This window comes from Epinephelus lanceolatus, chromosome 17 (genome assembly GCF_041903045.1).
Source record: "Epinephelus lanceolatus isolate andai-2023 chromosome 17, ASM4190304v1, whole genome shotgun sequence".
Lineage (NCBI taxonomy): Eukaryota > Metazoa > Chordata > Actinopteri > Perciformes > Serranidae > Epinephelus > Epinephelus lanceolatus.
The window spans coordinates 20,608,499-20,630,509 of NC_135750.1; the positions used below are offsets into that span (position 1 = coordinate 20,608,499).

A 22,011-nucleotide genomic window follows, 5' to 3' on the forward strand; every position below is an offset into this window, starting at 1 on the left:
AGTATACCTTTAATGAGAAACTGGGAGAGGACAAGGTGCATACATGATGCACAGAAGGGGATAGGTGTGGTGTGGGCGGTCAACAGGGGCTGCATAAGCAAATTTTTACCCTTGTGTGTACAATTACTACAGCCAGATGTGAAAAGTATGACATAACAGTAACTAAAAACAGTAGCAGAATATTGAGAAGATATCAGTGGCACAGCTTGAAGACAATCATACAACTTGCAAACTGGCTCTAATGTCAGTCACACATCGATATATATATATATTTCAAGTCTGCTAACAGCAGATTGGTCTGGTCATATCATCAAAACCTTTGAGTGCGTTAAAATGAGAAAAAGATGCATTTTACTGCACATGAATTCAACCTTTCATTCATCAGTAGAATAATCTGTTATTTTGTGCTTTAAACTATAGACTTTTTTATGCTGTCATGCAACATCTGCAACCAAAAATCATGACCAAAGCACGTTATTACACTTAAATATATTTTATTGCATGTTTTATTATTCCCAGGGTAAGTGCGTGCATATGTCTCAATGGCCACACTAATATGTGGATATAATGGTTTCATTAAAAATCTAATACACATAAACCTTTAACAAAAATAATTAGATATGTAAAGTTACGTTTGTGCATAGATTGGGGTTAAATCTCTCAGCTGGAAATGGAAATGGTGAGCTACAGTATAACTGCTAGACAGGAAACATCATTTTATGGAACATTTCTATGCACAGTGTTAACTAATATCACTTCTGTTACATACCTGGGGATTTTAATGTGACAACCAAGCATCAATATTGCTCTCAAAGCTTTGCCGTGTTTATGTGTGTGTGCGCATCCCTCAGCCTCCGAAGAGGAAGCTGAGCCTTATGTCCTAAGAAGAAAACATGGCTTCAAGTCTCGGTGCCAGCTGGCTCATGTCTCCTGGTGAAGTGAAGTGTGAAAATAAATACACACTCCTTCACTAACAACAGCTAAGGTAGCCGGAGCAAATGCAGGCACTAAAGCTACTGATGTGTTAAATTGCAAAACAGTCTTCATACCTGTGATATGTGTTCCACATTCATTGTTTAAACACACCAGTTGGAGTTTTGTGTGCATCTTATAGCTTCTGATATTCATCTACAAAATCAATTCAAATATATATCTATACTAAAAATATAAACTAGTATTCAGCTTGGCAGCAGTGGAGGTTTCTAGGGTATTAAAGCCACTCCAATAACAGTGATTGTCACAAGTGTGCTGTTGCTACTTCACCACACAACTAGGTGATAATTATATGACTTATATTTCATGTTTGTGTAACACTTTTTTCATATAATAAAGGTGTTGGAGGTGTAGCACCGTTTAGAGGCTGAAAATTTGTGTCTGGTTTTCTTTAGACAAGGTTTTGGGGTGTGTACATACACTATGCGTATTGTGTTAAAGCCCTCATAAAGACCACGTGTTGAATAGTGTCGAGTGAATAAAGTGCAGGTCCAGTAAAGCCGGAATTAGACTACATGATATCAGCCCAAAAATGGCCCGATTTTGATAGAGGAGGAGTTGGGCTGTATAAATGAAAAAGACTTGATTTCACTTGACATGGTGCACAGCCAGGGCACAGCAAATTGTCCTTGTATCCCATGTCATGTGTCACAGAGGAGAACGAGCTGCATTTAGGACACTTTTGAGACCCTGGGAAAACTAGTGCGTCCAAATGTGTGCCTTTTGTCAGGACTGAACGATGATCACATAATCTGTTACAGTGACCAAGACATAAACGTTGTGCAGTGCGGTCTTGGCATAAGTCATCTATCTTTAACATAAGTATATTAAGGGTTAACATCATGTTTACTAAAAAGGCTACGCTCCAGATTGTCACAAAGCTAAAAGTGTTTGACAAAAAGACTTAAAAAATAGACCATGATGGCTGGAGATGAAACTGCACCTCCAGTCTTGCTCCAGTTCTCAACTATACGTCCTTCTCCTGGAAGGCGCTCAGGTTGAAAGCCGCGTCCATGAACCTCTTCAGCTCATTGAGGTGGGTCGACTTGTTCCCTGTCGCAGGAGCAGCAGCAGGGTCCCGTCCTACATACCTGAAAGAGACACAGGTTATTTTTAACCTGAATTTCTAAATCCTATGTCCTTCAACGGGGGGATCTGCGACCCCTAGGAGGGTCCTCTGACCTCTATTTTTTTGTTTATTTTTTTATTATAATATGTCTGAAATACGTACATTAGCAAAGATATATTGAGCTTTTCATAAAACAAACAAGCAAAAAAACATTTAATTTACAGTACACAACACTGATGACAGAGAGTAACTGTTAACAATGAATCCTTGTGCAATCATGGCAGCTAGCTAAAGCTAAATCACCGTGTGGCATCTGAAAACCAGTTAGCTAACAACTAGGTGCTTTTGAAACATACTGGCCAGTTAGCTGTATTATTATTTTATGTGTATGGACATTCACATAATAATTGTTTTAACAATTGTATGCAGCATTAAAGGGTTTGTTTATACCTGGCACTACAAGGCCCAGTTTAATATGCAACTCAATTTTACACAATATATGTAGTAAGGGGTGCCTGCTCATTCTCTTTCAGCTAAGCAGTCCTTGGCCTGAAAGACCTAACCAGACCCTGGCTCTAAATTAATTGCCCCATGTTATTTCTGTTATAAACAAATCAGGTGCAAAGAGAACAGAAACCCTTACCATACAGGCCTCTTGTTGGCCACCACTGTGAGGAAACGCGGACGGATGTAATCATAGTAACCCATGTTCTTGTGCTCCTCCTGACACCAGACCAGCTGAGCGTTGCCGTATTTCTCTACCTCTGCTCTGACCAGGTCAAACGGGAATGGAGAGATCTGAGGGGGGACGCCGAAGAATAAGTGGAAGAAGAAATAATAGCACTGCATCACTCATATACCAAAATCCACATAGGAGAGAAAGAGTAAACACCTGTTCAAGTCTGATGATGGCGATGTCTTTGTCCAGTTTTTGCTGTTTCCTCTCTTTAGCCAGTTCGTAGTAGACTTTGCCGGTGCAGAAGATCACCCTCTTCACTTGCGCTGTGTTTTGACTTGCAGGGCCCTCGTCTGGAATCAGCCTCTTGAATGTAGTGCCTGCCAACATTGAATATGATATGTTACCTCTCTTAGTCCACTCACAGATCCTTGCATTGCATTTTACAGAGATAAAGTAAAACTCCACCTTTGGCGAGGTCATCAAAACTGGACCTTGCATCAGGGTGCCTCAGCAGAGACTTTGGTGTGAAAATGATCAGCTGTGGGGGTAAAAAAAGGAAAGAGTTTCTGTCAATGACTGACAACAGATTGATTCTATCATCCGTGACTTCATTGTGCGCCTTCAAAAAACTCCAGAGAAAAAAGTTTTTTATCACTTTTCACGCTAATTTGTTGCCACCATATAGCACGCAACATCAGCGTTGGGAAAACAAAACATTTCTTTAACAATCAAATAAATAAAAGCCTTTGTGCTCAGCCAACCAAGTCCAGAAGTTTTCATAAAAAACAAACAATATTATCCCCTGTTGGCCTCCTCGCTAATTTGCTCAGGAAGTCGTTCTCTCATGCTTCGCAAAGCATTGCATTTATGTGCGACAGGGGATCAGTTAAGACATTCACTGTGGCTGAAAACTGGGAGAGACTGAAAAAAGAGCCGTGGATTATAAAAAAAAGAGGAGAAATGCTTTACAGCCCGAAACTTTATGCCTAAACTTGTTCTGCAACGTTCTAATTAATTACATACAGAGCCTCATTTGTACATGTCATGGTAAAGCAATGAACAAATGAAGACATAACTAGTTTGTGCCTCTCATGTTTTCATATTTGTGAGTTTGATTTTATTCCAGCACTGATTTCCTTAACAATGAATACAGAACAAACAAAGAGAGAGAGTTCTGAGACTCTCTTAAACATAAGAAATTGTTGTCACATTACAAACTGGGCTTTTTTTTATTGTAGTAGGGTTATATGGGGGACTTAAATGCAAAATCTCAAATGCAAAATCAATGATGAGAAGACAAGCACTAACTGGAGGTAAGTAAGACGCATAAAATACAGTGAAGACGCTGCTACACTTTACCGGTTTTCTGAATGGCAGCAGAATCTGCCGTCTGAGCACATGACAGTAGTTAGCAGGCGTGGAGCAGTTGACCACGATCCAGTTACAGTCGTACAGCTGCTGAACTTCGAAATCTCCACTTAACTCCTTTGTTAATAAAAAAAAGAAATACAGAGGAATTATAAAGGTTATTGATTCAGAAACAGAAATTTAACTTTAGACAAAACTACAGAGTTATAGTTTTGGTTGCAGTAATGTTTTTTTCAGCAGATGTAGCGCCTGAGTGCATCAGTGCTCTCTCTCTCTCTCACACACACACACACACACACACACAGGACAGAGAATGTTAATCCCTCAGTATGCTCCCACTAATAGTTTGATCAATATCCCATTTGAAGATGAATCTGGAGAACTTCTGCTGATATAGCCCGCTGTGGTTCCCTCCTTGAATGTTCCCTCACCCTTGGGACCTGAGTTACTGCTGAACACCAACTCTTTCGAGGCTATAATGAAGACACTTTTAAGCTCTAGAGAAATTGGCAATCATCACTTAAGCCAACACTTGGCTTAAGCACAGTGGTCATGACATCAGCAAAGCCAATAAAACAGGAAGCGATCGAATGTTAACTGCAGTGCACCGTGTGGTGGTTGAGACTATCTGCATTAGCTAATGATGCTCCTCAAACTGCATGGTCGCCATTTGAAGCATACTGTAAATTGTCCATGTGAACATACAGGGAAGTGATCGGGATCATCTTTGCTCATTTGCAGAAAGCGTTCAGGTCGAGCTGATGAATGTTCTGGACCCTGAGGACGAAAGAGAAGAGGATCAAGACACATAACGACAAACCAGTAGAAGAAGAAGAATCCCGTTAATCCCATCTCATCTTTTTGTAAATACTACAGAATGACATAGTGTAGGCCGGTTTATGTCCCTCTCACCATTCCCTCCATCCCGTGTGGCAGCAGCAGGACAATACCATTGTTGCGGACCCACTTGGCCTGGCCTGGGCTGATGAACTGGTCAATGATACACTGGGCTGTGTTGTGAAAGTCTCCAAACTGGGCCTCCCAGAGGATCAGGGCATTCGGGCTGGCCATGGCGAAGCCAAGCTCAAAACCTGAAGACACAGCCATCATTACACAGAGCTACAAAATGACTTATGAACTATAGCAGGGATACTCAGCTTGCTTTGCCCAGGGCCACTTTTGCAAAATGACATGAGACTAGGGGCCACTTTCTACAATTTAAGGACATTAGGGGCTAAGCCTGGACCTCTGTCGGGGAGTCTAGGGTATCCTCCTCTGGCATGCTTTTATGTGGACTCTGGCATCTTATTTACATTCATAGTACAACAAAAAATTCCCATTGTGAATCAATTTACTGTCATTGTGAATTGTAAAATGGTCATCAGGCTGCCAGGCACCCAATCATAGGCTGCAAGCTGAATATCACTAAATTACAGCATGCTGTGTGACTCAAGTAGCTTCTTACCAAGCACTCCGTACTCTGACAAGGAGCTGTTGCAGACGGTATAAGGAGCCTGGTTGTCCCACAGGTGGTTCATGGGAACACAGGTTCGTTTGTCCACCTCTTGGTCATGCAGGACGTGATGACGGTGACTGAAAAACATAAGAGGGACAGAAATGACTGAAACGGGCAAACAGAACCAAGACAGACATGTTACCGGCTCTGTGAGGCTGCACTCAGACACAGCTGTGCTTTGAGCTAACATGTTCACAATTGCTGACATGCTGTAACCATGTTCATCATCTTAGTTTAGCATGCTAGCATGCTAATATTAACACTACAGTCATTTGGATTTATGATTTGGGGGCCATGACAGTCCATCCAACAGTTAGAATATTTCAGCTTGGACCAAAGTGGCCTGACTGACAGACACACCCCAGACCCAGACCACAGCCATGTTGTCAGCATGGATAAAAAACACCACTGAAATGCCAAGTCATCCATTTGTTTATGGTTCTTAAAAGGATTGTGGAGCACCCAAAATAAATCAACGTAATGACATCATCCGAGAGAGCATATATATCACAGTTAGCTGAAATTAATGGATGAAGTGGGATATAAATAAACAAAACACACACACAAACCCCTTTACGAGGCTGTGACACGTGTATACAAAAAGCTTTTCAGCAGGGCCACAACTTCATTACTAATGAATCTTTTGATTTTTTTTTTTTTTTTTTTTTGACCAAAAAAGTCAAAAACGTTTTGAAAAAATTCAATATGAAACCCACCCACCCATGTCAGGGTGGGTTTTCTCCATGTGCTCCAGCTTCCTCCCACAGTCCAAAGACAGGCAGGTTAATTGGTGACTCTAAATTGGCCATAGGTGTGAATGTGAGTGTGAATGGCTGTCTGTCTCTATGTGTCAGCCCTGTGATAGTCTGGCGACCTGTCCACGCCTCTCGCCCAGTGTCAGCTGGAATAGGCTCCAGCCTTCCCACAACCAGTAGTATAAGCGGTTAAGGAAAATGAATGAATGAATGAACAACAGAGAACAGAAAAAGAGAAGCTGCAACCAGTTATTGTTCATCATTTTTTCTTTATAAATTACTTAAATAATGAATCTATTATTTATTATTGATTTAACATATCATTTCACCCCTAGTATTTACAGTTGATGAAGTGTTGTATTTGTAACAGCAGAATAGTGTTACCACAAAACATTTCCAAGACTCTAAGCGGTCTTAAATGTTGGTGGTGGAAAAACAACAGGATTTCTCTAAAAGGTTTTTAACCCAGAGGACACAGGAGCACTGTAAACACACACAGCGCAGTGTGTGTTTTCTGGCCCATAAAGGCACTCCATGATGAGGACTCCCCCTCTCTCCTCATCTCCAGTCAGTGTGAGGCCCAACAAGAGTTGATGGGAGCAAAGAGCCAAGCGTTAACAAGCTCTGCCAGTCCGCTCGCTCCCAGTGTAGGAATCAGCCTTCAAAACCAGCACGATAAGACAATCACTTAAACCCCTTTAACATCACTTTAATGACATCTACACACACACACATCCACTCAGAAACACATACACACAGCGCCAGAGGTTATGTAACGGTCAGGCGGAAGAACGGCAGGAAATAACCCAAATCTATTGATTATTATCTTGAATGTGATATGTTACCACCTAGAAGACTAGATGATCATGCTTAGAGTCCTTTGAATATTATCACCCATAATTATAGACTAATGAGAGCACATAATGTATGGCATAATTGTTTTGTTTGATGCTTGCTTCATATTCTTATATACACTTTCCTTTGATGAACAAACAAAATCAAGGGCATCCAGCATTAATTGAGGTAACACAGATAATTTCATCTTTCATTTCCTCAGACCAAAGAGGACCCAAAAACCTCACGAGAATGAGGTCTTTCTCCGGGATTGCCTCATAAACTGCGTGCCCACCTCTCTTCTTGCTTTCTCTCAAACACACACAAAAACACACACTTTCCTCTGCCTGGGGGCCCCATTAGTCAGGGAAAGGGGTGCACGGCGCACGCAACCCACCCAAACACGACGACTGAATCCATTAGCGCATGCTGTTACGTACATCACAGAAACGCAAGCAGGCCCACTCAACTGTAACATGCCAATATGCTCAGCTCCTAAGAACTGTGAAGGGAAACAGTAGTGGGGGATGACAAAAAGTGTAGGTGGGAGAAAAAGCAATAAGGGGTGATAAAGGGGGTGACGTCTCATTGAAGTACAATGAGAAAGAACACAGACTCTTAACTGACACGGAGGAGGATTTAAATAAACAACAGGTGATATAGAGATGAAGGGTGGATGTAGTGTTTGACTGCTGTCATTTTTTTTCAGCCGGGCAAATTACGCTGCTGAAGGGGACAGCAGATGGGGAGAAGTAGATGTCAGTGGTAAATGTGCAGCAAAAGAAAAAGCCCTGTAGCCTCTGGTTAGTTAGTGTGATGTATGTCGCTGTGAGCCGAGAGGGAGGGGTGGGGGGGGGTTTGGTGTCAGTGAAGATGGGCTGGTGGAGAAATGATAGGGGACAGATGAGACAGGCACAGTGAAAGGGGGAGCTGGTTTTGTTCATGTGTCACTCGTCCCTCCATACCATGACAACACCATGTGGACTTCACTGTTCCCAGGAGACTGCGCTGACGTCTTCTGTCTGTCAGACTCGCCAATCTCCCTACCCCGCCCTCCCAATTACTTAATTCACTATCTTCAGATAACTGTTCTTTACCCTTAATCTCTGGTGAGGCAGAGACTCAACACCCGTACCAACATGATTTCAAAACAGCTAATTTGAGGAAATATCAGTTTAATGCTGCATTCACCTCGTCTGGCCTGGGAACGCCTTGGGGTCCCCTAGGAGGAGCTTGAAAATGTCTGGGGTCTTTGCCTGCTGCCCCTGCGACCCGGCCCTGGATAAGCGGATGAAAATGGATGAAAATGGACGGATGGGCTGCATTCACACCAAATCAGGTGTTGTGGCTAAAACAACAGTCCTTCCATTTATTTAAAAGTGAGTAGTGCATCTACGCTGTGGGGGTGGGGACGGCAGGGGCTGCCATAAAAATAAAACACATTGTTCTGCAGCGCAAGTTGAAACAGGTCAGCTTCTGGAGAATGCAACATGACATCACACTGCAGTGGGTAATCATGTAACTGGCAAACCCTATTTTGATTTTTGCAATTAATGTATGTCCCCTTTCTTTTTATCCTTTGTCTCAATCTTATTTTATAAAACCTCTTTGGGCTGTTTATGTGTCTTTGTGCCTGTTTTTTTCTTTTGTTAAAAAAAAAAAAAAAAAAAAAAAGACTAGCAAACACATCGGAAGACACCCGCAGTCCATGGGAACAAGTAATACTGTAATTGTTATAGAGTGTAAAATGTATTAACAGGCTGTATGTACTATCCTACAAAGGAGAGGAAAGCACTCGGTTTGTTTGCATGTGCGGGCACGTGTGTCTTTTTTGGCGGTAAAAATAATACAGTGATAATAATCAACAGAAATTCTACAGATCTTTTAAGCTACATAAACAAAGTTACCAAAGACAGGTACTCAGTCACTGAGATGGGGAAAATGGCTTTCTATAGCTGGTCTCCACCCTCTGTTCCCCCACTAATGGGCCATTTTAGTGACACTCCCTCACAACCACACAACCCTGTAGTTAATCGCTGCAATGTCATGAATGCAAAAGTCATTGTATAGCTATTATTATCATAGTATTTTGGATATTTTCTAATACTAATATACTGTATACGACAATATGGCAAATGTCTGCAAAATGACATATCAAATGAAAAATACTGATGTTCAAAACAATGAACTGTGCTCCAGCATTTAATGTGTGTCAACACATTTGTTGAATGATAAAAACAATAAGATAATTTCATCTTGATATGATCTGTCTCAAAGTTTATTAGCAATACATAATTAGCACCCAGCCATGCATCATCCCAAGGAAAGATAATCTATAATAAAAAAACAGTCACTGAGTTCATTCACTGAGAGGAGAGACTGTGACACCACAAGGACTCCTGAGCTATAAAAAAGAAGACTGTAAAAATCAATATTGTTAAAAGGCTCTCTTTATTCACTAACTACATTTGACACATACTTAATACTTCTACTAGATATTACACTATAAGAGCTCCTTCTAGTGTTAATGCAAGAGGGCATATAGGTTTAAACAAAGATTCACACAGATCCTTGCAGAGGAGAGCTTGAGTTTTCAGCTGTGTTGACATGGACTCACCTAAAGGTGCCCCGCTCTACATCCTGTCCACTGAGTCGTACATGGATGCCATCTTTGAGAAGGGAACCAAAGGCCATGTACTCTCCTAAAGCCCAGTCCATCTGCCGATTCTTCACCAGGTCAGCGCGACCACGCAGGATACGAGACACACCTGGAGAACACACACATACACAGAGGAGCACAAATGAAACCAAGGAGAGCACTGGGGAGAGGAGTGTAAAACGCAATGGACTGACATACTGCACTGTAAATTACATTAAAAAACCCCTGTGGCAGCCTTAATTGCTATAGCATGAGCCAAATTGGCTGTGCAGGCCAAACACCTGCTGTTAGGAAAGGCTGTGTTTACAGGTGAACTGCTTTAACTGACTTAATATCATCAATGTAGACAAAAAATGAAGTGTGGCAATGAGGTTGATGTGTTTTAAAGATTTTTATCATATAATTCGGTGGCATTTATCCTATAATGTGTGCTCTCCTTTGTGTAGATTCCTGGCACAGTATATCAATATGACTACTATCATCGGCATTACGACCATTAGCCTGTCTCTCTGCTCTATTCTGCAACTCACCAGGGTGGATTTTAAAATCTTCCAGAGGCACTGAGCTGGCTGACTGGCCAATGTGCTGCAGAACCTCCTCATCCAGTCCTGTGGGGACACAGCTCATGCTCTTGGGCTCTCCCTCTGCTGTGAAGAAATCTACAGAAAGAGAGACAGTGTCACTTCGACAGGAACAGAAAGTATATTCAGAAAGGCAGTCGATCATAAGAAAAAACTGAACTTGAATTACTGGAGGGGAAAATTTACCTGGCCAGGGGGAATCGAGCCAATGCCGAATGTGTAAAATCTTTTCATCCTTGGAGCTGGCGTATTCCTCCTCACATATCTTATCATATTTGGCAACTTCTTCCTGCAGCCACATTTGGTAATATGTTACAGGGACAATGAAAATGTCACATATTGAGTGATGCACAGTTTGTTTACTTCAATTAAAGGACTACAGCTGACTAACCAAAACTGTGTGTAGCGAGAAAGAGAGAAAGAAATATTAGAGGAGGAGAGAAGTCTCCACCAGCAGTAATGGTTCCGCCTCGCTATATTACAAATGGGGCTTTTGCAAGAGTCCAAATAGCGGGCCACACAACAGAAAACAATGTCCATCAAAAGCCAGGAAGGAGCACACCAGAGAGGAGCTGCACTATTTCTCTGACTGACAAGCAGCATAAAAAAATGTTGAGAATGGATGTTACGATCAAAGTTTGTGTTTTGGATGAAGAACCTGAGCAATTCCACTGAATGGCGGCAGAATCTGAGGTATACTTCAGCTTCATTGAGCAATATATACTCTATGTGAGGGATTGTGAGGCTGGGTGATTGAATTGAGGCAGTAAATTGAAAGTCAAATACACAGCAGTGCTGGCACAACATATTTACTCAAAGGCTGGGGTAATATCTAAGTGTGATTTAATGCACATAGTCCAGCGGATGGTGATGCCAAATAAAACAGCATACAGTAGCCGCTACCAGTATACAGTATATTTAACAAGAGCAAACAGCTTTAGATCACAAACCTCAAATTCCTGCAGCATCACCACTCCCTCCGCAATGAGCCTGTCGGAGTACTTTTTCAGCACATGCTCCTGCCGACGGATCTGTTTGTACATCAGTGGCTGGGTGAACATGGGCTCGTCCATCTCATTATGGCCAAAGCGCCTGTAACAAACCTGTAAATACACACATAAAAGCCATGTTCAAGTGTGTACTTATAATCGTGTTTGCTGTTGAGACTCGGCTCCGACTAACCAGGTCGATGACTACATCCTTGTTGAAGGTGGACCTCCACTCTGCAGCCACCCGGCACACGTACATGACTGCCTCGGGGTCGTCGGCGTTCACATGGAAGATGGGTGCATTGACAACCCGAGCCACATCAGTGGGGTAGGGCGAGGAGCGGGCCACTCGAGGGTCTGTGGTGAAGCCAATCTGAGAGCCAAATTTGATATCATTTAGAGCCTAGAATCACATGTAGAGTAGGAATGCATGATCATACCGGCACATCATTGTTACCAGCAGATTAAGGCTTTAAAATGAAACATCAGAATTGGCCTGAGGTGAACATGATGACGCTTTAGTTATGCCACTTTCATTGGTGGAAATAGGTTGAATTTGCCCTGGTTGAGGCTATTGACAGGATTGTCTCAGGGAAAGCATCATCCAAGCCTTTTAAACTAGGATGGATTTTACTGTTTTGTTTGAAAATGTTACATAAAAATAAAGATGGCACGTTTTACATGTAACCTAAGTTGAAGTAGTTTAGTCATTCTGCCTGGTGACATTTTTAAAAGCATTGTTTTTAATGTCCAAATCTGCCAGTGGGCCATGACGATAAGAGTAGGTATAATACTATCATTATATTATTCCATGACAGGGGAGTCTTGATGTTCTCTGCAATTAGTTGTAAAAATATGTGTATATATATATTAATTCATTCATTTCCATAACTGCTTATCCTCCTGAGGTTAGTGGGGGGGCTGGAGCCTATCCCAGCTGACATTGGGTGAGAGGCAGGGTACACCCTGGACAAGTCGTCAGACTATCGCAGGGCTGATACATAGAGACAGACAACCACTCACTGTGGGTATATATAGGTATCTGCAAATGGACAAAATGAGTTGGAAAAAAATCGGCACGTCAGATATTGGAGAAAAAAAAACAATATCCTGAATCCCTTATTCAAAGTGATTCAAATGATGTTCAGTACAACAGAACATGTTCGACTTTTACAAGTAACATACAAACTAAATAAATATCTTTATGTATGTAAAGCAAAACATTTAACAGCTAATTTTGTTCATTTTTACTCATACTTTTCTTGGATAATTAATTCAAATAACAGAATTGTGTAAAACAATAACACATGATCACATCTTCAGCTGACGGACGATAGCAAATAATTGTCTAGACCCAGTTATTATTATTAATATCTAACACCTTTTAACCAAATGTAGGACAGATTTTTGGACACATCATGTTTTACTTATTTAAGCATAGCAGGTAAGCAGTATATTTGTGGTCTTGTGCAGAGGTAAGTGTTATGTAGGAATATGTTTATTAATCTACACTTTGCCAACAGGTAAGTGCAAGTATGAAGTAAAATACAGTATTATAGTTTTTTAGAGATCTGTAACATTAGAATTGTTGACTTTTACATAAGAAGGCTCCACTCAGTTTCACAAAAAGAAATAAAAAATGGATAAATGAAAATAGATAAAATGTTTGTAGCAGTTTAGACCTCACAATTCAAGTTTAAGACTATTCAATGACTTTTAAGGCCTTGTTGTTATAAAGTTGAATTGGACCTGCAGACACCCTGTCATTAGTATAAGCAATATTACTGGCATAACATGTGAGTATATTAGAAAACATATGCATTCTAGTAAATGGTAAAAGTGTCAGGTCACATGTTGCAGTCTCTCCAATACCTGGTTGTTGACCACCACATGGATTGTACCATGTGTGGTGTAGGAGGGGAGCTCACTCAGGTGGAAAGTCTCATACACAACTCCTTGTCCAGCAAAAGCAGCATCACCGTGTATCAAGATGGACATCACCTGGAAAAATCACCTTATAGACTCAACGGGACAGAGTAATACATTGTATCTCTAATGAAAATCTACATTTTCAATAGGTGTTACCTTCTTTCCCTGAGTATCCCCTCTGTAGAACTGCTCAGCTTTGGTCTTGCCCTGAACCACTGGATCCACCGCCTCCAGGTGGGAGGGGTTTGCCATGAGTGACAGTGTGATGTTCCTTTCTGTCTCACGGTTAATCCTCTCGTGGTACATCCCAAGGTGGTATTTGACATCACCTGAACCCTACAGGTGGAGAGAAAGGTTGTGAAATAAAGCGTTACTCGTATATCCAGAATGATTTCTTCTGATACTTTTCCACACAGTCAGGCATCCGCAGTTCCCACACCTCATCAGCAGCCTCTAACTTGGGGTCAAACTGACAGAAGATCTGATCCAGGTCCTTACGGATCACATTGGCCAAGACATTCAGTCGACCCCTGGAAGCAGAGTTTACCAAGTATACATCAGATGTGGAAGGACAAGAATTATCTGTATGCATAGATTAAGCTGAGAGGCAAAGAAATTTGTGGAACAGAGTACCGATGAGGCATCCCCATGATCACGCTGTCGATGCCGGCGCTGCTCGACTTGTCAATCATGGTTTTGAGAGCAGGGATGAGCACTTCACAGCCCTCCAGACCAAAACGTTTCTCTGATGACCACTTTCTGGCCAGGAAGTCCTCAAACCTTGACATAAAAAAGATAAAGCTCCATTACAGAAAGTTATTTTTGGACTTGTGCTCAAGCATTTGGCAAATGTATTTCAGTATCAATGTGTGTGTGTGTGTTAATAGGAATAACACTGCAACAGCATACAACAAGCAAGCGAACAATAAAAAGAATATGCACATTAACAATAGGTGGATCACCTCCAGGAAACTCCGGTGACTTCAGAGATCATTTATCAAAGATTAAAATGAGCCCACATGAAGAATAGGGTGTGTATCTTTTCAAATATATGCAAGTGCAAGAGTTTTGTTTATGTTATTTGAGTCTCTGATGTGAGCTATAACTAAAAGTGAGGTATAGTGCTGTCATCAAAGTGTAAAGTCAGTGGATGTTTATTCCTTGCTGACCGTGTGGATCTGATCAGGCGGGCTAGCAGAGTCCTCTTCTCAGCATTAGTGAACTGCATGATTCCCGGAGTCTCAAATTTCTGACGAATCCACTGACACTGGTCCACATTGTTGATGAACATGTACTCAACTCCTATGTGTCCACAGTAGGTTGTCTGAAGAAGATTAAAAAAACACAGCACGGTAGTGTTACGCCTTTCCCTCATCATTAGAAACATGTATAAAAAAGAAAACAAGGTACCTCTAGTCTGTGTATGATTTCTTTAAGAGGGAGAGTGGTGTCTCCTCCTCCGATGAAGGTGGTGGGAGGCAGTTGAAAGGTCCTACCCAAGTCAGACTCATCAAGACCGTAGAAACCTACAAAACCAGACGAAATCTTTTTCAGCACAATAAGATTCAGATTCAGACCTGCCTTCATCAAGTTTGATTAAAGGATCTCAATGTGACATCCAGAACATTTATACAGCAGCAACAACTACTTGCTAAGTAAAGATATAGCAGAGTAATGGCATCCTGAGCAGAGAATGAAGTCACACTTGCTCCATGTGTGTGTTTTAATTCGAGCTCCTCTGATGTTGTGGCAGTCGGTCCAGCGGTGTGTGCATGTAAGAGCATATGAGTCCTGTGTGTGTATCCCACTGGCTAGCTAGTCAATGCTACTCTGCACTGCACTCATACAGCGGTTATAATCGGTTACTGCTGATATTGTTGCGAAAGTGTAGCACCCACCCTCTGATTGCCCCCCAGGTTAACACTGTTTGCTCTGTCAGCCCTGTTGTTACCACTGTCCATGCTGTTAGCACAGTTAGCTGCAAGCACCATTAGCTGCTAGCCACCTCCATATTGAGAGCCCTGTACAACCTCTGAATCACAGATACACTCTGAATATCATATAGAGCTCCTTCAGCGATCTGAAATTTCTATATAACTGACTGTGAAGATCTTAAGTTCTTCCATTTCTTCTGACATCATGCAGGCAGCAGACATCAGAGCTTAGAGTGTGACTAAGAGTCCGCCAGGAATGAGTTTTTGATTAGACCCCTCAAATAAGGTCTGTGGTTAACACAAGCTTAAGAGACTGTCACATTTTGTTCTACAACATAAAATACCTCAGTAAACACCCAACTCATGTACTTTGAAGCTTCTAGCTGGTGGTAACATGAGGTCATGCAACCGTAGTGTAGTTCGTTTATAGCCCAACGTTAGCTTTTTACTTCTGGCGATTGCATTTAGGCTACAGTAATCATGACAGTGGTGCAGATTTGTGAAGATTATCTTGTTGAACAAAACCTGTAAATATCATAAATGTTTGTTTGCCACAGAGCTTATTTTCTGCAACAATACAAAACACAGTGGAGAAATCCCATAGGCTTTTTGACGAGAGAACCAGTTCAATGCAAACTGACGCATCGGCCTACAGAAAAACATCCCTGGGGCATGCCATACTAAAACTATAAAAATGTCATATTATGATTACTGGTTAAATGAAAATTAGTTACCAAACTAGTTGTTCGTCAAGTATAATGCCAAACAGCATTAGAAATTGAATATCTTTTGAGGTTTTGGACTTTAACTCAGGCAAAACAAGCACTCCGAAGGTGTCCCCTCAGGCAGCGGGAACTTGGCCATTTTTCACAACTTTCTGACATTTTCTGGACTAAATGATTAATGCATTGGTTTAAAAAAATACTAACCAACAGATTAATTGATCATGAAAATAATTAGCACCTGCAGCCACAACTGAGATGGCAATCTTACTGAAAGCATGCCCTAATCGCTTTTTGGGCTAGACGTTTATAATGAATAGGACAAGAGTGCAAACTTATAGGGCATAACACTGCAGTGAATTAAAGTTAAGTAAAAATTAAATGAAAGTTGAATCAAAGTAAGTTTGTTTCTGATGGCAAAAACTGGGAAAAATAAAGCTTGGTTATGAAATAAAAACAATTATCCAGGATGCATTTGTAGACAGTACAGTAGCAAGACATGTGGAGACACAGCATCAGTATCAGCGGCCCCCACATAAGTTTCAGTGCTGACAAAGCCCACCTGAGAGGGCTGGTCAAGCTCAAGATCGCAGGCAACATAAGAGGAGACAGGTGCAAATCATATTAGGAACACAGCAAAGACAAAGGGGGCCAAGAATAGACTCTTGTGCTATCAGCTGACCAAATAAGGGGCCACGGAGGCTGTCATTAGCTTTCATTAGGAAGCTTTGGTCCTGGTGACAATACATAATGCGACGCTATGTCCTGACACACTGATTACTGATAACAGCAGCCAACAGAAACAATGTCTCTCTCTTTCTCTCTCTCTCCTCCCTCTTTACTAGCTATTACTGTAGACTTCGATCGCTTTCTGTGGCCGTCCCGCATCCACCAATCCTCAGTCCGCTAAATGAAATGGAGAATGACAAGAGCTTGGCCTGAGATTAATGACAGCATTAGGCTGACCAACCCGTATACAGACTTGGCAGAGGACGTGATGGAGCTTTTATACTGAAATACCACTTACACTCTTGGGTCTGATGAGTTATGCAACCCTGGGTGTGTATAATGTGCATATAGATACACATGTATGTACTGTGCCAACCCTCAGAGGGATACAGACATGTTATTGAAATGAAGTGCATGAAAAATACAAATCAGATTTTTTTATTATGAGGCAAATGAAGCTTTTGAAGTGTGCCAATGCACCGAATATGCTTATGACTGAAACCCTTAAGCACGACTATTATCCTGAGGTAATTAGGAGGAAAGATTTCTATAGTAGGAAACTAATCAGCATATATACTGCCTGTGGGTTAACTCCATGTGCTTTTAGTTAGGAAAGGGGGATAAAATAAGGAGTTCTATACCTCTTCTTTGCAAAGTCTAATGACAGTACAATCTCTTTTGACATGTATTATTGAAATTGTGCAGCCTGTTTAACATGGGTCTCATGGAGCCTTCAGTTATGAAACGACCCCAGTACATGAAAACCTATGGCTACGTTCACATTACAGGCCTTAATGCTCAGTTCTGATTATTTCCACACATCAATCTTTCTGCCTAGACTGTTCACATTCATGTTTAAAGTGACATGAATCTGCCCTAAAACATGTCACATGCAACCAATAATGTCACACTTGTGCACATTGGAACAACAACAACAGAAAGATGTATCGATGCAAGCTTCATCTCTAAATGGCTGCCATAGTGGGAAGGCCCAATGACATCATTCTTCATAATAAATAGACATGTGCTTCTGTTTTAGAGAGTGTTGAGCAATGGACTTTTGTTTTCGGGATAAAAGGCTGTCATAAAAATGAGCTTTCGGTCCACTAGCTCTACTAGCGGCTATGCTGGTAGTTATGTCTTGAGAGAGAGGCATGGGGGTGGCTGGGAGTAACGAGTGGTGGGGCCACAATGTGGAAGGTTTCAAGGAAATACTGTTCTTCCAAACTAAAATGTTAAATGTTAAAATGTTCAGGCTATATTTTGATATCTCTGTCAGCGCCTCACGACAATGCTGTCATGGCATAGGCAAACTGTCCCTGTTAAAAAGTAAGTGGCAGTCGGGCTCTATGGGCTGGTGACTGGGGCAGCCTAATGCAGCATTGGTACAGATATGGCTGCCCTCTGTAGTCTCAATGGACAGCTCCAATGCTGTATGGTAAATGATTTGAGTCTGTGCAGTGAAGTATGACGTGATAAAACCATGGATGTATGGGAAAAACACATGATTCCAATATGACCATTCTCACAGCGGTCACAGGGCCAGTGATCATATATGTGTAAGATTTAGGACCACATATGAAAGTGGCCCAGATCTGATTGATAAAATAATGGATTTCTGCGTAAACAGTACGCTGAAAAAAAATCAGATCTATGTCACATGAGAGCAAAAACATCGGCATTTGCTTGTAATGTGAAAGCAGTCTATGAAGACATTTGGCTCAAGACATGACAAAAATCATCCTTTATTCACACTTAAGATTTCTGGTAGGTGTTCTGATTTGCCTTGTGAGGCTCACCTAACTTATCGATGGTGGTGATCAGGTCGGAGGGAACGAAAGAGTCCAGGTCAGCCTCCAGGATTCCCAACGGGTCCAACTGGGCAACATGGTGGCCGCGAATCTACTCATAGAGACAAACAGAAAAGACGTAGAGGAGGTGGGAGAAAAGAAGAGATGAGGAGAATCAGGTAAAAAAGAGAAAGTGACAGGTTGGAGAGATTAAGATTCAGCAAGGGGCTGCCATCATGATACTGAGCGTGAACAGCTGGGGAATAAGCTAACACTCAGTTATAGGTCAACCTTTCTAAGAAAAGAGCCCCATGGGGGTACTTTTATTTCTATGTGTACACACACACACACACACACACACACACACACACACGCATGCACACATTCCCATCAGGATTGCAACCAGCTGGGAATAAAAGTGACGCCTTTGCCAAAAGAAAGAATTTAATAAATCCCTCAGATAGTTCCTCGAATTAATTTGAGGGCGAGGGGAAATGTTACCACCTGTTTTGTTTAAGTAGTCTCTTTGATATTTCCAGTTTTCAAAAGGCAGCAGGGGTAAGTAGGTTAGAGTTAATCTTGCAATTTGCATAACCTCGTGCAGTGACAAACAAATTGTATATTCCTTTTAATACAAGGACACACAGTATAAACAGCTTTCCCTGCCAGTTGCATCTGTTTTGGCAAGTCAAGAGGATCTTGTTTGATGCATTTTTCACATGCGCACATCGGAGATACAAATAGTCAGCTGGCTGTGGCTCGAGGTAGATGACATCTTAATTCTGCTTTAAGATTTGAACGGATGCCCACAAGATATGTGATCAATCTTTTAATCTGTAAATAACATAAATCTACATTATACAAGCTAATAGCTGTGTGCAGCTGGGCCGGGTGAGTGTGGAGTACCTGGTAGGCTCTAATGAGAGTGTGCACGGCCAGGTGGTCCTCCACCACTTTCTGTGCCATGTCTGGTGAGTGGGACAGCACTCGGCCCTGGAGCAGAGCGGAGGGGCGTTGCTCGCCCGCCTCGCCAGACGGACTGGAGGCCTGGATGTTACGGAAGAATGCGTCCCAAGACTAGAACACAGAGAAAGACAGATCCAGCAGACGCAAGAAGGTCCCTCGTAAACATGGACCAAAAGAATCCCTGCTGCTTACTGGCTGCTAGGTTAGGGGATGACAGGACGGTGAAAGGTTGGACAGGAATCCAGGTCACTGCAGCTACAGTATATTGGGATGTGCACTTTGCAATTGAGCTTCCAGCACACACTAGTGCAGTGGTTCCCAACTGGTGGGTCATGGGTCCACTCTGAATGGACCACAAGTGACTCACAAACATGTCAAGTTTATAAAAAACACCCTTTATTTTTAAGTACAGCAAATTTCCAGGACTGAGTTTTTATTCTGAAGTGCCATGCATTGCTGTAGAGTGAGTGACTAATGGATGGCTACTTGACAGAGACAGCAAACTAGCTGGACAACATGGATAAACACAGTGACACCAAATGTATTAAACTGTGTGGACCTTGAACTAATGACTAAGACCAAATCTGGACCCTGTGGCTGGAACAGTTGGGTACCTGCACTAGTGCACATTTATTTGGTGCCCTTTTTCATGAACAACACTGGCAACAGCAGTTAGTTGTACTTCATTTCCAGGTGTGCTTCACATTGCTCCCTCTGCAAATTTCTATTCATGGGCAATAAAAACTTCTATTCAGTGTTCAGTTTCTTCTGTTATTAACTAATGTGGGAAAATTGACACATGTTGTTGCACAGTTACCTCGTGGACGTTTTTATGATCCTCCAACCAGGCAAAGTACATCTCCTCCACATAGCTGGAGCTACTGGCCACTGCTGAGACATCAGGCGCAGCCCCTGAGGAGCAGCCTCTCCTGGGATCAACCAGGCGCCTGGCCGGGGCCCCTCCACATGCACGCAGCCACTGACTCCCCCCAACACACCCACCCCTCAGCACACCCGCTAACACCCGAAACTGACTCATAGCTGGAGACAAAGTGAAAGAGAAAGGTGAGGTTAGAGAGAGTCAACAATCACATCTCAGACATCACATGTCTGGACTAACATTCCTTTAGAAAAATGCAAGAAAAGGTTTTTATTACTGGGGTTTGATAATTTATTATAATAAACCATCTCTGGATGAGAAATTTCTAAATGCCACACATCAAACAATATTTCTGCTGCTTAAACTGATTATAGGTTGTGCACAGAGCGCGTATCGTGCTTAACGGGGAGCATAATTGCGCACAGACTCCTCATGGATGAAATGACTTTTACAAGCGTATATTTTCGATAGGATCCCGACTGATCACAGCAGCACATATTTACTGTAAAGAAAAAAACCTGCAAGGCTAAGTGCGGCCACATAATGGCCTGTGCGTTTGTTTATTCTGCACAAAGTCTCTGCAGCTGCAAAAAGCGCGTCACCGCAAATAGCCCAAGTATGAGGTCCTACTGCAGAAACTGCCGCTGCTACAACTTCCTCACCTTTTCCTGCAGGATGCTTTACAGGCTCCTTCACACTACAGCGCCGACATCACTACCAAAACACTGCCTGTGACATTCTGGGTCTGTTGCCGTTTCCTGTGGACCACTAATCCCTCAACGTCAACATTAAATCCTCATAATCTCCCCTCGTCTCTGCCACTGGAAACGCGCGGAATCACGGGAAATAGGACAGTGGCTTCAAATGTCACCTGATTTATTTCTATACATTTCAGTTACCTTAGTCTGACTTGACTATTGTCATCGCCGGAGGGTGTAAGTAGGACAGGTGCCGGCGAAGGTGCCAGATCCAAAGAGCAGGCACGGTTTGACACGCCCCTCGTGTGTCAGGTGGTGCTTCCTGTGCCCAGCCAGCAGCATGCTGCACCCAAAGGTGCCAGTACTGCCTAGGTAAGGGGTACACACACCAGCTCAGGGAGAAAGAGAAAGGAAAACAATCATCACACTTCGTTTTGTAGTTCTTTACCAAAGTGATACAAAAAAAAAATCAATAAATTACTCTGTTAGTGCTGTTTGTAACTAACAGAAATCAATTTTATAATCGTAATACTTAAATCTATGAGTCCCCACACACACTTATCATCCACACAGGTCATTTGTTTCCTTCTAAGTCACATCACACATATGTCTTTCCCCTCAGTGTTAATTATATAAGCCAATTAAACTTTTATAAAGGCTGAACATGAGTCATTTGAGCAAGTGGTTTCAGATTGATGGGCTTCTACCTTGAGTGGGTTAAACAATAAGATAATTGGCCCTCCCCTCCCTCCCTTCCCCCCCTGCACAACCTCCCTCTCCTCCTCATCTAGATTTTCATCATTCATACTTACTGGCACAGACGGAGCAGTATTATCAATCACCACAAACACGCCACTGAGAAGGGGAAAATGGAGTGGGCACGAGTTGCAGGAGGATCTACCAGACAGAGCAGTGCAGGT

General features: G+C 42.1%; 1 protein-coding gene across 2 annotated transcripts; it reads right to left on the minus strand.

The window, feature by feature from the left end:
- Window positions 1-480: 480 nt before the first annotated feature.
- ogdhl (oxoglutarate dehydrogenase L) lies at window positions 481-21,465 on the minus strand. Of its 2 annotated transcripts, none has more exons than XM_078161011.1 (23): window positions 21,293-21,465; window positions 20,331-20,554; window positions 19,454-19,624; window positions 18,557-18,659; window positions 14,783-14,898; window positions 14,542-14,696; window positions 14,006-14,152; window positions 13,812-13,902; window positions 13,529-13,708; window positions 13,316-13,444; window positions 11,637-11,816; window positions 11,405-11,557; window positions 10,641-10,743; window positions 10,404-10,532; window positions 9,832-9,982; window positions 5,575-5,702; window positions 5,022-5,200; window positions 4,815-4,886; window positions 4,101-4,226; window positions 3,207-3,279; window positions 2,955-3,118; window positions 2,706-2,860; window positions 481-2,084 (listed from the first exon to the last, which is right to left on the minus strand). In XM_078161011.1, exons 2-23 carry the CDS (start codon window positions 20,550-20,552, stop codon window positions 1,961-1,963), a joined length of 3,051 nt encoding a protein of 1,016 aa, XP_078017137.1. In that variant the 5' UTR covers window positions 20,553-20,554; window positions 21,293-21,465; the 3' UTR covers window positions 481-1,960. The 2 variants fall into 2 exon arrangements, with proteins under 2 accessions (XP_078017137.1, XP_033469714.1); XM_033613823.2 differs by having other exon boundaries at window positions 21,056-21,465.
- Between the last annotated feature and the right edge of the window lie 546 nt (window positions 21,466-22,011).

What these genes read in the sequence shown, in the direction of transcription:
- ogdhl (XM_078161011.1), bottom strand. Translation starts at nt 20,552, where the DNA reads ATGAGTCAGTTTCGGGTGTTAGCGGGTGTGCTGAGGGGTGGGTGTGTT. An exon ending in CGCCTGATCAGATCCACACG is followed by an intron (nt 14,153 to 14,541) that starts GTCAGCAAGGAA and finishes TTTTATGTCAAG; the next exon opens with GTTTGAGGACTTCCTGGCCA. An exon ending in GGGATACTCAGGGAAAGAAG is followed by an intron (nt 13,445 to 13,528) that starts GTAACACCTATT and finishes TGATTTTTCCAG; the next exon opens with GTGATGTCCATCTTGATACA.